The sequence below is a fragment of the Lonchura striata genome, chromosome 36 (genome assembly GCF_046129695.1).
Source record: "Lonchura striata isolate bLonStr1 chromosome 36, bLonStr1.mat, whole genome shotgun sequence".
NCBI classification, from domain to species: Eukaryota; Metazoa; Chordata; class Aves; order Passeriformes; family Estrildidae; genus Lonchura; species Lonchura striata.
This window is the reverse complement of record NC_134638.1, coordinates 503,499-517,285: the sequence shown is the minus strand read 5'-3', so window position 1 is coordinate 517,285 and position 13,787 is coordinate 503,499. Positions and strand designations below refer to the sequence as shown.

The following is a 13,787-nucleotide window of genomic DNA, read 5'->3' as shown; positions in this document are numbered from 1 at the left end:
GCAGAGGCAGGGCGGTGCGCACGGCACGCAGGCGCGCTGCGGCGGGGCGGTGCGCACGGCACGCAGGCGCGCTGCGCGCGGCGCCGCCCCCGCCGCCCCCAGGAACCGCCGCCATTTTGAAGCCGCCGCCGCCGCCGCCTGTCCCGTCCCCGCCGCTCTCCCCGCCGCCATCCCCGCCGCGATGCGTCCCGGCATCAAACTCTTCGTGGGCAACGTCCCCGAGGAGGCGACGGCGGAGGAGCTGAGCGAGCTGTTCGCGGGCGCCGCGGGGCCGGTGCTGGGCGTCGCCCTGATGAAGCAGTTCGCCTTCGTGCACCTGCGGGACGAGGCGGCGGCCGCGCGCGCCATCGCGCAGCTCAACGGGCACCAGCTGCACGGCCGCCGCATCGTGGTGGAGCCGTCCCGCCCGCGCCCCACCAACACCTGCAAGATCTTCGTGGGGAACGTGTCGGCCGCGTGCACGAGCGGCGAGCTGCGCTCGCTCTTCCAGCAGTACGGCCCCGTGGTGGAGTGCGACGTGGTGAAAGGTACCGGAGCCGCCGCCGCCGCCCGGCTCGGCCCGCGCCGCCGGGAGAGCCGCGGCTCCCGAGTTCCGGGGACCCGCGGCTCCCGAGTTCCGTCCGCCTGCGGCGCCGCCGCCGCCCGCAGCCCGGCGCGGGGCTGGGGGATTCCTGCCGCCTCCCCCCTGCCCCCAGCGGGGCCGTGCGAGCCGAGTGAGCTCCCGTAACCCCCCCCGTGCCAGCCACGTCCTCCCGCAGCGCCTCCGCCCGCCCGTGTGGGCGGTACAGACCCCTTAACCCACCCCCCCTATGGCAGCCACGTGTGTTCGATCGCCTCTCCCGGGCTCGGCTGGGACTGTGCCAGCCCCTGTGGGTGCCCCGGGCCCGGGACTGCCCCGGGAACCCTCCTGCAGCCGGCCTCGTGCTCTGCAAGCGCCTCCCCACACCCCAGCTGGGGCCGTACCCTCAAATCTCCACACTGTTCCTTTTCTGGCTAACCTCCTCACCCTCTCTCAAGTGGCCCGGGTGGGCTCCCCACGCTCCTGAACACCCCCATTTCCCCCTTCCTGGCAGCTTTGTTCTGTGCCATCACCACTCCCTGCCCACTGCTGCCACCTGTGTGACCAAACCATCCCCAGGCCATGGCCTGGCCTCCGCAGACACGCTCGGACACAGAGCTGGGAGTGCACTGAGCACCCCGTGAAACCCCCGAGGGGTTCGATGGCTTCACACTGCGGACCCCCAACACAGCCTGGTGGGGTCACCCACCTCCCCCAGCTCAGGCGTCACCCGTGTCGCACTGATGGACTGACAGCTGTCACTCCACTTCCCTCCCCCTGGCCCTGCTGTCGTCTCATCCCTTCTCAGCCCACCCTGGAGTCCCAGTGATGTCCCCGCGGTGCCCGCGTGCCCCTGCCCACGGGAGGGGGACATTGTTCCTCTGCTCTCGTCCCAGGTCACAGCCACCAGCACAGCCCAGCAGAACCTGCCCGGCCTCCCCTCGGGTTTGGGGGTGCCACGGCCACCCCCAGCTGGTGGCAGCAGGGCTGGGGTGACATGGAGGGCACGTCCCCTCTTTGGGCTTCCAGAGTGGGACATGTGGATGTGGGACAGGAACTAGGGGGCTGGGATGGCACCGGGGGGACAAAGGAGAGGGGGATATGGTACTGGTGCTCAGGGGTCTGGGATGGGTTTGCTTGGCCAGTGATGCTCCCAGCACACCACACACCCTTGGGTGGGTTGTCAGTGTTCGGTGGTCTTGGTCTGTGACTGCAGGGGAACGCCACGGGGTCGCTGCCCGCCTGCCCTGTGCCGGCCCCGGACCCGTCGTGCCACGGGGGTGACCCCCTGACCACCATGGGGGCATCCAGCCCCCAAACCTGCTGGGCCAAGTGCCACAGGCAGCCACCAGAGCTGCCACCAGGTCCTGCTTCCCTGCCCCTCGCTGTCCTCAGACGCCGCTGCGCTGCCAAGCCGCGGTTGTGCCGTGTGGGGCTGGCTCCTCGCCATGGCCGGGCGCTCACCGGGGGTGCTCAGGCCCTTCCTTCCCTCCCTCCTCCCCTCTTCTCCCTCATCTTCTTCTCTGTCTTAAGTCCCTGTTGCCGTCTCTGTCCTTGTCTTTTTCTGTCCCCGCTTTCTCCCCCTTCCTGTCCCGCTCTCTGTGCTGGCGCCGGTTCTCTCAGCTTTGCTCCGCTCACTGCCAGGACGTCCCCTGAGCCCAGCTGCTGGCACTGCCAGCCCAGCCCGGGCCCTTGGTCCCCATGTGCCAGGGAGGGCTGGGAGGGGGCACGGAGGGAGCCAGGCGGGCTGGGGGAGGCTGTGAGCTGGGGGACGCCGGGGGGGACCGCGACCAAACGAGCGTGGGGCAGAGCCGATGGTGGGGGTCGTGTCTTCTCCGGCGAGCGGGGCCGGCAGCGCCGTCCCGGGGCCGGCAGCGCCCGTCCTGCGCCCGTCCCGCTGCCGCCGCACGGCTCGTTAGCGCTGGCTCCTGTAACGAGTTGTGTTTTCTCCCCTCACTGCTCTCTCTGCTGCTTTGTCAGACTATGCCTTTGTGCACATGGAGAACGAAGCCGATGCTAAAGTTGCCATCGAAAACCTAAATGGGAAGGAGGTGAAGGGGCGCCGGGTGAACGTGGAGCTCTCCACCAACGTGCAGAAGAAGGGCACGGGCCAGGCGCCGCCGCCCGCCCTCAGCGTCGACAAGACCAAACGCATCGGCCTCGAGTACCGCGAGAAGTTCCAGCCCAAGATCGAGGGCTTCGACCAGCAGCGCCGGGCGGCCGACGCCGCCTTCCCCTCGGCCACGGGCGCCGGCTACGCCGCCACCCCTTCCCTGTACGATTACCAGCAGCGCTTCGGCGCCAAGTACGACGCCTTCGACACGCAGCCCCGGCCCTCATCCCCCTCCTACTTTGGCAGGGACCGCAGCCCGCTGCGGCGCTCGCCCACCCGCGCCGGCTACGCGGCGGTGCCGCTCCCCATGACGGCGCAGCCGGCCGCCTACCGCGCCCAGCCCTCGGCCTCGCTGGGGGCCACGTACCGAGCCCAGCCCTCGGCCTCCCTGGGCGTGGCGTACCGCCCGCAGCCCACCACGGGCCAGGCCGCCGCGTACCGAGCGCAGCCCTCGGCCTCGCTGGGCAGCGCCTACCGCTCCCAGCCCTCGGTCGGCTCCCTGGGCGCCGCGGGCACTCAGCCCGCTGCCGCCAACTCCCTCGGCTCCTACGGCGCCCAGCCCGCCGCTGCCGCATCGTACGGCGCGCAGCCCGCGGCCGCCAACTCCCTCAGCTCCTACGGCGTCCAGTCCGCTGCCCTGGCCTCCTCCTACAGCGCCCAGCCCGCCTCAGGCTACTCAGCCGGCTACAGCGCCCAGCCCGCCATCGCCGCCTACGGCGCCCAGCCCGCTGCCGGCTCCGCCGGCTCCTACAGCACCCAGGCCGTGGCTGTGCACGTGGCATCCTACGGCACCCAGCTGGCCGCAGGCTCCTACGGCGCCCAGCCCATGGATGGCCACGCCGGCTCCTACGGCGCCCAGCCCGGCACTGTGCTGTCTGCCGGGTACAGCGCCCAGGCCGTGGCGGTGCACGCCAGCTCTTACAGCACCCAGGCCGTGGCAGGTCACGCCGCCGCTGCCTACCAGCCCGTGGCCGGCCACTCTGCCTCCTACGGTGCCCAACCTGCGCTGTCCACCTCGTACGGCGCCCAGCCCGCCGTGGGCCACTCAGCCTCGTACGGCGCCCAGCCCGCCACGGGCCTGCCCGCGTCCTACGGCAGCCAGCCCGCGGCTGCCGCGCTCCCCGCCGGCTACGGCGCGCAGACGGGCTCCTCGCTGGCCGCGTCCTACGGCAGCCAGGCCGCCGTCGCCGCCGCCTCCTACAAGGCGCAGGCCTCTGCCCCGCTGACGGCCGCGTATCGGGCGCAGGCCTCCGGCGCCATGGCGGCCTCCTACCCAGCGCAGCAGCCGTCCTCCGCCGCGCTGGCGGCCGCGTACCGAGCCCAGCCGGGCAGTGCCTACGACGGGCCGAGCCAGCTGGGGCAGCCGGCGGGCTCCTACCTGGGCCTGGCACAGGCCGCCGCTGCACCGCCGTACGAGCGCACCCGCCTCTCCCCGCCTCGCAGCGCCGCCTACGACGACCCGTACAAAAAATCGTCCTCTCTGGCTAAAAGGTACGGTGCCGGGCGGGGCACCGACCCCCGCCCCTGCCTCCCGCTGCTCGCCGGCTTGCCGGGCTCCGGCACACCGCTCGCGGCTTGACCGGCGCCACGTGGCACCGGCGCGGTTCGCTATCGCCCGGCGCGGTGGGCGCCATGGCTCCGCTCGCGCCGCGCAGATCCCGGGGAGGGGACGGTGGCTTGGTGTGGGTGAGGGGAGGCGGTGGCACAACAGCGGGGCCTCCGCGGCATCCGGTGTCCGATCCTGTCCTGCGCCGGCTTTGCCCATCGCGGTGCGTCCCCGGGCGGGACGCGGTGTCGCCGCCGCGGGCAGATCTGGGCGCCATCCCCCCGGCTGATCCCGCTCTCTTCTCTCGCCCAGGTACGGCTCCGAGCGCCGTCTGTCCGAGCTGGCCGATTACCGGCGCTTAGCGGACTCGCCGCTGGCGTACCGCCGCTCGCCCACCAAGTCCCCGCTGGACTACCGCCGCCTGCCAGACGCGCACAGCGAGTACGCCCGCTACTCGGGTGGCTACAGTGACTACCTGCCCCCTGCCCGCATCCACTCGGGCTACCAGCGCCGCCTCTGAGCCGGCCGCGGCCCCGCTCGCCGCCCCGCTGGGGCACGGACGGTTCTTTTTCAGCCGATTCTTTCTGGTTTTACTGTTGGAATTTTTTAGAAGGTTCCGCGGTTATGGTTGGCAGTGGCTGCACGGTTCATCCCCTGCAGGCGCTCGGTGCCAGTTCATAACCCGCAATGGTTGCAGGCTCAGAATCTTTTATACCATGAGTTGTCCCATTTTTTGGGTGAATTCCCCGTTTCCAGCGTCAGGCCCGGCAGGATGACGGGGGTTTTTTATGACTGTAAATAAACACTGAGGTCTGCTCCGGTGCCCGATGCCTCCCGCCTGGTTCTTTCCCAGTCCTGGGGTCCACTCCCACCCCTGGGGGCACCTCCCAGTGCCACCATCATCACCCAGCCCTGGTTGATGGTGCTCCCGGTGATGGGGCTGCTTTCCCACCATGGAGGAGTGGATTTGGAAACGAGCAGCATTCAGAGCCGGCAGCAGAAGTGCCAGACGCTGCCCTGCCACAACACCAGAGCACCAGCACCAACCTTTGCCAGGGCTCATTTTGGGTGAGGAAAGCTAGTTTTGAGGGGTGGTGCATGCCGTGCCAGGTACCAGCGTCACCACCACATGCAGATTCTTCCTGTCCCCATCTCTCCCCAGGGACCAGTCACGGCCCAGTCCGGCTGTGCCACCACAGGAGGGATGGATGAGGCTCATTAACCACCGCGGTAAACAGCCAGGCAGGAGGATCTGACGCTTCTCCCCTGATTTCCAGGGTGGCCACACACCCCTGGGACTGGCCCCAAGTGTGGCGATGGCAGCACCCGCGGGTGACCACGGCACCTATCAGCGCTGGTGAGGCAGAAATGGCAGCATCACCAAAGGCATGTCCTGGGCTTAATGGCCTTAATTGCTGAACACCAAGAGGCAGGAACAGTCTGGGGACAAACGAGCCACTTTGGGGACAATATGAAGCAGTTTGGTTCAAACAAGGCAGTTTGCAGACTAATTAGCCCTGGTCAGGTTAAGTGGCAGCTCCTGCCACTCACCCATGAAAGGAGGAAGAGCTGGGGGTTAAAACCCCTCTGTCACCCCTGGGTGCCCCTTTGGGGGACCCCAGGACCGTTTTGGGGGTGTTCCCATTTGCAGCAGCCCCTCCCCGGGGGCTCTGGTGTGCATAGGAGAGCCAGGCAGGGCACAGACAACACCAGGGAGTCCAGAAGGTTCCGTGCCGTGTTCTGGGGGGACATGAGTGCAGAGGAAGAACCGGGGGCGGAGCCAGCGCCGTTTGTGAAAAATTTTGAGTTTTATTTTACCGGAAAGTGGGGTCAGGGGACTCTAAATCACTCGGGGGGTTCCACCCCCACCGGCGCGGCGGCCTCTGGTCAGCTACAGCGTTGGGCTAAGAACCTACCACTGGATTATTCACCCTCTTAAAAAATAAAGGAAAAAAAAAAAAGACAAAACGACGACTCGGGAAAAGCTCCGGGGGAGCGAGGGGGCGGCGAAGCAAAGCAAAGCTGGCGCTGGGGGACGGCTGCGGCTGCGCGCTCACGCCTGAGCCTGGGGTGGGGACCCAAAACTACCTGGAAAAGCAAAATCCTGCCCAGGGGGGCGGGGGAAGCTAGGGGAGGGGCTGAGCTAATCCTGCCCAGGCTGAGGAAGAGCCGCGTGTCCGTAAGGAACGGGCCCGGGAGCGGCACGCGGCGGCGGTGGCACCCGGCGCGGCCCGAGACGCGCGGCGCCGAGTCGGCGTGCGACGGGACCCCGACGTCCAGCCGCACAAATCTTACCTGTAAGAGAAAAGAGGAGTTGGCGCAGGTGCTCCCGGGGCCGATCCGGAACTGTGCCGAGCCCCGGTGCCCTGGGGAGCTGCGGCTTCCTGGGAGCAAGAGAGTCCTGACGTGGAGCAGCGGCGGGGCTCCGGCCCCTCGGACCCTGGGCCCGCCGGGACCCGGGCATAGCCCGTGCGAGCAGGAGCTGCCCCCGGGCCGGGGGCTCTGTGGGAACCCCCCACCCCGCGGGGACTGCGCCGGGACGGCGCCCAGCCCAGCAGGAACGTGAGTTACATCCGTGAGAGTGACACCAGCACCGCTCTCCTCACCACGGCACCTCCTCGCCACGGCTGGGCTTTAACGCCCATGGGGCCCGTCCGTGTCAGCGTGACCCGTCACCCGCCTCAAACGACTGGCACAACCGGGAACACCGGCGGCGGGGCCCCCCCGCAGTGCCAAGAGCCACCAACGCGCTCACCTCCGGCTCAAAAGGCGGAGTATCGCGCCCGGTCCGCGTACGGGTCCCGCCCGAAGCGCTGCATGTCGTAGAGGGACGCCCGGGCCACCGAGGAGACGGGCGACAGCTGCCCACGCTCGTACGTGTACGCCTCTCCGACGGTGCCGGCCGCGGCGGCCGTGCGGCGCAGGGGGCTCCTGTCCCGGGTGTAATATGTGGAGGACGCGGCGGCGGCCGCGGCGGTGGCGGCGGCGGCGGCGACGGCGGCCGCCGCGCCCGGGGTGGGCAGCAGCGCTCGGTCGTACGCGTCTAAGGTGGTGGGGATGCGGCCGGCCATGGCCGTGGTGGCGGCCATGGCGGAGGACTGGACCTGGGAGTACTGGGCATACTGGGAGTACTGGGCCATGGTCTGCTCCGCGTAGGCGTCGTACGCCGAGGCCGTGGCGTAGGAGCGGACGCGGTAGCGCTTGTAGTAGTCGGCCATCCCGCCGTAGGCCTCATCGTAATACACGGTCTCCCCATAGCCCGCGGTGTAGGGAGTGCGCACGGCTCCGTACTGCTCGTTATAGGCCTCGGCAAAGTCCGCCACTTGCCCCGGGCGATCCACCGGGCACTCCTTAGACCAGTGCCCCTCCTTCCCGCAGCGGTAGCAGCCGCTCTTGTCTCCCATCCCGGGCGCCGTCCGCAGGCGGCTGGTGGACAGCTGCACGCGCATCCGCTTGCCTTGGGGAGAGACGCGAGAGGCAGGGTCAGTGTGGCCGTGCCGGGGCACCGCTGGGACAGGACGGGACCGGCTGCCACCCCCCCAAGCCCTCCGCAGCCACCGGCGCGGGAAGAGCCGCTGCGGGACCGAGCGTGAGCCACCAGATGGACGCTGGACAGCGGCTGACCGGAACGTGCTGCCACAGCCGAGCGCGGCCACACCGGCCAGCCCGGCAAAGCTCCGGCAGCCCGGGGTCAGACCCGGCACTGCCGGCCCCATGTGACGGCAAAGGTTCGCGCTGGAAAACGCCGGAGCGGCAGCGAGAGGGATGCGACACCGGGAAGCACCCCGGAGCGAACGGGGCCTGGCCCGAGCGCGGCACGAGGCAAAGCCAAGCGCGGACGCGGCCGGGACAGCTCTGGGTGCAGCTGCGCCAGCCCGGCTGGGTCGCTGTTTTTTGGGGAAGGCCCGGAATGGGGGCAGCAGCACGTGTGGAGCCCCGGCAGCGCCGGGAGCGCCCGGTCCGGCCCCGCCGCCGCGTGGGTGAAGCTCCGGACGCCGCCCTGAGCACCCGGCCGGGAGACGCGCTCGCCATCACCGCCGCCAGCGCCGCGGCTCGAGTCCGGCCGCTCGGCCCCGTCAAGCGCCCGAGCGACGCCGGGCGCGGGGTCGGGCGCCTCCGTCACCCTCTTACCAGGCTGGGCAAGGCTACAAGGGCGGGAGGCAGCCTGGCGTCACCCGCTGCTCCGGCCCGGCACAGGACGTCACCGTCGGGGTCCTCCTGCGGGGCGGCCGTGCTGGTTAATCAGAGATGGGTCAGTCCCGTCCTCCCCGGCCCAGAGCCCCCAAGCCCTTGCCCTCGTTCCAGCCGCAACGCGAGGGCGGCCCTGGAACTGCGGCGGGGCGGGCACCAACCGACACCAACCCCAGAGCCCCGAGGGCGCTTTACGGCACACGGAGCCGGCCGTGGTCACATCCAGGATCGACCCCGGAACGGGGCCGGTGGGAACGTCCAGAGCCCTCCCGCCGCCCAGCCCCGTGCCTCACCTTGGAACTCGGTGTTGTCCAGCCCCCGGATGGCCTCTACGGCGTCCTCGGCCCGCTCCATGTGCACAAAGGCGTAGTCCTTGACGATGTCGCACTCGATGACGGGGCCATACTCCTCGAACTTGGCGCGCAGCTCCAGGTTGGTGCAGGCGGGGCTGATGTTGCCCACGTGCAGCTTGGTGGAGGCCTTGCTCTTGTTCTTGCTGGCCTCCACGTTGATGCAGACGCCGTGCAGCTTGTGGTGGTGCAGGTTGCGGATGGCGTCCTCGGCCGCCGTCTTGTCCTCGATGTGCACGAAGCCGTAGTTCTTGATGATGTCGCACTCCAGCACCTTCCCGTACTGCTCGAACAGGGAGCGGATCTCCTGCTCCGTCGCCTCCCGCGGCAGGTTCCCGATGAACAGCTTCACCATCGCGACCCGCCTGCGCCGGACAGCGCCGCCGTGAGCCCCGAGCGGCCCCGAAACCCCCCGAGGAACAGCCCACACACAGCCCTGAAACCCCTGAGGAACAGCCCAAGCCCAGGGCTGCACCCTAAAACCCCCTAAATCACCCCAAACCTCTCTCTGTGTGCCCAGGGCTGTGCCCCCTGAAACCCCGCAAGAAACAGCCCAAGCCTCTGTGTGAGGCTGTGCCCAAAAGCAGCCCCAAAATCCCCCAAGAAACAGCCTGAGACGCTCTGTGTGTGCCCAGGGCTGTGCCCAAAAACTCCCTAAATCCTCCTCAAACACCTCAAACCTCAGGGGCTGTGCCCCCCAAAACACCAAATAAAACGCCCTGAATCTCCATGTGTGTGCCCAGGGTTGTGCCCCCAAATCCCTTGTAACACCCCAAATCTCTGTGTGTCCCTGGGGCTGTGCCCCAAAACATCCTAAAACCTCCTCAAATACCCCAAATCTCTGTGCTCAGGGCTGGACTCCAAACACCCCTCAAATAAAGCCCCCAAACATCTGTGTGTGTCCCTGGGCCTGTGGTCCCAAAGACCCCAAATCTCCTCAAACAAACACCCCAAAACTCTTCCCCTGCTCATTCAGGGCACAGCCCCAAACACCCCAAATCCCCTCAGAAACCCCCAAACCCCAAGGTAGACCCCCAGGGCTGAGGCCCTCTCACAGGACACAGCCTCAAACACCCCAAAATCCCCCCCATATTTTGCTTCTGCTCCTTCAGGGCGGAGCCTCAAACACCTCCAATCCCCCCCAAAATAAACACCCCAAACCTCTGCTGTTCTCCTAAACTGTGCCCACATACACCTCAAAAAAAAAACCACCTTAAACCTCCGACACCCCAAAAAAAACCACCTTAAACCTCTGAAACCCTGAAAACCCACCTAAGTGTGTGACCCCTTTTCCTGCAGGACTGGTCCCCAGTCACCCCAAAATCTCCGCACCCCCCGCAGGGCAGAGCCGCGCCCCGAACCCCAAAACCCCCCAGGTCTGAGACCCCTCAGACCCCCCCAAACCCGTTCTGTCCCCTTGAGGCTGAGACCCCTCAGACCCCCCCAAACCCCTCCTGTCCCCTCAGGTCTGAGACCCCCCCCAAACCCCTCCTGTCCCCCGGGGCTGAGACCCCTCAGACCCTCCCAAACCCCTCCTGTCCCCCGGGGCTGAGACCCCTCAGACCCCCCCAAACCCGTTCTGTCCCCTCCTGTCTGAGTCCCCTCAGACCTGAGGACCCCCCCCCCCAAACCCCTCCCCTCCACAGGCCCAACACCCCCCCCCCCCAAACCGTCCCGGGTCGCATCCCCCGCGGCCGGCGGGCGCCCCGGCGGGGCCTGGCCCGTCTGTCCCCCCGGTCCCGGCCCGGTCCCGGCCCGGTCCCGGTCCCGAACCCCCCCGGGCCCCCCCGCCCCCACCTGCCCCGTCCGCCGCGCGCTGCTCACAAAATGGCGGCGGCGTCTCCCGGCCCCGCCCCGCCTCCCGCGCGCTCATTGGCTGCCGGTGCTGTCCGTCAAACGCCGCAGCGTGAGGTCATCGAGCCGCCGGTTGAGCCCGCCCATGAGGCGGAGGCAGCCAATCACAGCAAGGAGGGGGCGGGGCGAGGGAGGAGCGGTCTATGAGGCTGCTGCGGGGGGGGCGGGAGCGGTCCATTCATGGGGTGGGGGGGCGTTGTGTGCTGGGAGCCGTACTGGGAGCACTGGGAGCCAAACTGGGAGAGCTGGGAGCCGTACTGGGAGCACTGGGAGCCAAACTGGGAGAGCTGAGAGCCAAACTGGGAGCACTGGGAGCCAAACTGGGAGAGCTGGGGGTATTGGAAGCGCTAGGAATACTGGGGGCGCTGGGGGTACTGGGAGCACTGTCAGCGCTGGAGGTACTGGGGGCATTGGGGTCCGTACTGGGAGCACTGGGAGCGCGGAGGTTCCTACTGGGAGCACTGGGAGCTCTGGAGTGCCCCACGCCGGTTGTTGCTGAAACCCCCTTCCATTCCTAAACCGGCTCATCCCATCCCATCCCATCCCATCCCATCCCATCCCATCCCATCCCATCCCATCCCATCCCATCCCATCCCATCCCATCCCATCCCAATCTCATCCCAATCTCCACCCGCACCCCAACTCCAGTCTGCATCCCAAAGCCCCCCACTCAAATCCCATCTCTCCCAGTCCCTCCCAGTCCCATCCCAGTTCCATCCCAATCCCTCCCAGTCCATCCCAGTTCCCCCCAGTCCCTCCCAGTTCCCCCCCACCTCTCCCCAGCACACTCGGACCCCCCAGTCTCAGTCTCAGTCACTTTATTGGGGTGGGGGCTGCGCGGGGACATCACCGGGACGGGACGGGGGAGATTTGGGGGGCACACTGAGCCCCCCCCGCGGGGTCCCCCCGTGTCCCTCCGTGGCTGTGGGACCCCCCCCCAAAATCTCTACTTGTTCTTCTTGAAGAAGCTGAAGCGTTTCTCCCTCTCCTTGGGCTCGCGGGCCCGGGGGGCTCCCTCGGCCGGGGGGGGCACCGGGGGGAGGCTCAGGGCCCGCGACATCCCCTTGGGGGGACCCCCGGGGACCCCCGGACCCTCCCGGGGCCCCCCCGGACCCAGCGCGGCCCCGGCGGCGGCTTCGATCCCCCGGAGCCACAGGGCCATGTCGGCCTGGGGGGGACACGGGGACAGTGGGGACACGGGGGGGGCGGGGGACACCCAGGGACACCCGGGTACACTTGGGGACACCCAGGGGACACCCGGGGACACCCAGGGACACCCGGGAACACCCGGGGACACTTGGGGACACCCAGGGACACCCAGGGGACACCCAGGGACACTCAGGGGACACCCAGGGGACACCTGGAGGACACCCAGGGACACTCAGGGGACACCCGGGGACACCCAGGGGACACCCAGGGGACACCCAGGGACACCCAGGGGACACTTGGGAACTCCCAGGGGACACCCAGGGACACCCAGGGGACATCCAGGGGACTCCTAGGGAACACCCAGGGGACACCCAGGGACACCCGAGGAATGGGGGGGATGGGGGTCTCACCTCATCCTTAGCCTGGAACAGGAATTCCTTCCCATCGCTCAGCCTGGGGGGGGCTGGGATCAGCCTGAGGGGGCCGGGACCCCCCCAGCCCCTTTGAGACCCCCTTGTGTCCCCCCATTTTCCCCATCTCCCCCCTCCCCATCTTCCCCCATTTCCCCAATTTTTTACACATTTCCCTGCAAGTCTGTCCCATTATTTCTGTATTTTTTTCTCCCTTTCTCCCCATTTTTCATCCCATGCTCCCCCCATTTTTACCCCATTTTCCTCCGCAATTTTCCATCTCCTCCACATTTCTGCCTCATTTTTCTCCCCATTTTCTCCCCATTTCCCCCCATGTCTCCCCAATCTTCCCCCACATTTCCCCCCCTTCCCCTATTTCCCCCAATTTTCCCCCATTTCCCCCCTCAATTCCCCCCAATTACCTCCCATTTCCCCTCCCACTTTCCCCATCTCCTCCCCATTTTTCCCCTAATTTCCCCCAATTTCCCCCATATTCTCTCCATTTTCCCCTCAATTTTTCCCCCATTCTCCCCCCATTAATCCCAAATTTTCCCACTTCCCCCATTCACCCCCCATTCTCCCCCAATTTCCCCCTATTCTCCCCCCATTTCTCCCCCCATTCTCTCCCCAATTTCCCCCCATTCTCCACCCATTTCCCCACATTTATCCCCTATTTTCCCCCCCATTTTCCCCCAATTTCCCCCCCATTCTTCCCCCATTTATTCCCAAATTTCCTCCCATTCTTCCCGCAATTCCCCCCATTTTCCCCCATTCTCCCCAATTTTCCCCTAATTTCCCCCATTTCCCCCCATTCTCTCCCCATTTCCCCCCATTTTCCCCCATTCTCCCCCAATTTTCCCCTAATTTCCCCCATTTTCCCCCATTCTCTCCCCATTTTCCTCCATTCTCCCCCAATTTCTCCCCATATATCCCCCATTCCCCCCCAATATCCCCCCTATTCTCCCCCCAATTTCCCCCCATTTTCCCCCCAGTTCTCCCCCCATTTTCCCCCAATTTCCCCCCATTCTTCCCCCATTTATTCCCCAATTTCCCCCATTCCCCCCCATTCTCCCCCCATTTATCCCCCATTCTCCCCCAATTTTCCCCCAATTTCCCCCCATTTCCCCCCCATTCTCCCCCCTCAATTCCCCCCATTCTCCCCCCATTTTCCCCCCCATTTCCCCACATTTATCCCCAATTTCCCCCCATTCTCCCCCCTCAATTCCCCCCATTCTCCCCCCATTTCCCCCCATTCTCCCCCCTCAATTCCCCCCATTCTCCCCCCATTTCCCCCCATTTCTCCCCACATTCTCCCCCAATTTCCCCCCCATTCTCCCCCCTCAATTCCCCCCATTCCCCCCCCATTTCCCCACATTGATCCCCAATTCCCCCATTTCCCCCACTCTCCCCCGTGCCCCCCAGTCCCCCGTACCCCAGCCTGAAGACGTGTTTGCGTTTGCGGTAGGCGGTGGCCGGCTGGCAGCGGGCGCCGCGCAGGGGGGCGGGGGGCTCGCCGTGCCACGGGACCCCCGCGCCCGCCCCCCGCGCGTCCTTGAACACGCTCAGGACCCCCCCCCGCAGCACGCAGTACAGGCTCTGCCAGGACCTGGGGGGC

The 13,787-nt window shown here is 67.2% G+C and overlaps 3 protein-coding genes across 5 annotated transcripts; 2 read left to right on the top strand and 1 right to left on the bottom strand.

Moving 5' to 3' along the window:
* Positions 1 to 143: 143 nt before the first annotated feature.
* On the top strand, positions 144 to 4,682 carry LOC110478824 (RNA-binding protein 14). Its single transcript, XM_021545714.3, has 2 exons — positions 144 to 527; positions 4,531 to 4,682. Exons 1-2 carry the CDS (start codon positions 182 to 184, stop codon positions 4,578 to 4,580), a joined length of 396 nt encoding a protein of 131 aa, XP_021401389.1. The 5' UTR covers positions 144 to 181; the 3' UTR covers positions 4,581 to 4,682.
* On the top strand, positions 2,317 to 4,251 carry LOC144247964 (uncharacterized). Its single transcript, XM_077789772.1, has one exon. The coding sequence runs from the start codon at positions 2,557 to 2,559 to the stop codon at positions 4,249 to 4,251; it is 1,695 nt and encodes a 564-aa protein (XP_077645898.1). The 5' UTR covers positions 2,317 to 2,556.
* A 1,325-nt stretch (positions 4,683 to 6,007) lies between the features above and the next one.
* LOC110478825 (RNA-binding protein 4B) lies at positions 6,008 to 10,717 on the bottom strand. Of its 3 annotated transcripts, none has more exons than XM_077789716.1 (4): positions 10,557 to 10,717; positions 8,703 to 9,124; positions 6,974 to 7,675; positions 6,008 to 6,513 (listed from the first exon to the last, which is right to left on the bottom strand). In XM_077789716.1, exons 2-3 carry the CDS (start codon positions 9,112 to 9,114, stop codon positions 6,981 to 6,983), a joined length of 1,107 nt encoding a protein of 368 aa, XP_077645842.1. In that variant the 5' UTR covers positions 9,115 to 9,124; positions 10,557 to 10,717; the 3' UTR covers positions 6,008 to 6,513; positions 6,974 to 6,980. The 3 variants fall into 3 exon arrangements, with proteins under 3 accessions (XP_077645842.1, XP_077645843.1, XP_077645844.1); XM_077789717.1 differs by having other exon boundaries at positions 10,584 to 10,627; XM_077789718.1 differs by lacking the exons at positions 6,008 to 6,513; positions 6,974 to 7,675 and adding an exon at positions 8,370 to 8,436 and having other exon boundaries at positions 10,557 to 10,691.
* Positions 10,718 to 13,787: the final 3,070 nt, after the last annotated feature.

Excerpts from the sequence above, each read along its gene's own strand:
- LOC110478824 (XM_021545714.3), top strand. The coding sequence starts at position 182 with ATGCGTCCCGGCATCAAACTCTTCGTGGGCAACGTCCCCGAGGAGGCG. Across the intron at positions 528-4,530 it reads GGAGTGCGACGTGGTGAAAG|GTACGGCTCCGAGCGCCGTC; the intron begins GTACCGGAGCCG and ends TCTCTCGCCCAG.
- LOC144247964 (XM_077789772.1), top strand. The coding sequence starts at position 2,557 with ATGGAGAACGAAGCCGATGCTAAAGTTGCCATCGAAAACCTAAATGGG.
- LOC110478825 (XM_077789716.1), bottom strand. The coding sequence starts at position 9,114 with ATGGTGAAGCTGTTCATCGGGAACCTGCCGCGGGAGGCGACGGAGCAG. Across the intron at positions 7,676-8,702 it reads GGACAACACCGAGTTCCAAG|GCAAGCGGATGCGCGTGCAG; the intron begins GTGAGGCACGGG and ends TCTCTCCCCAAG.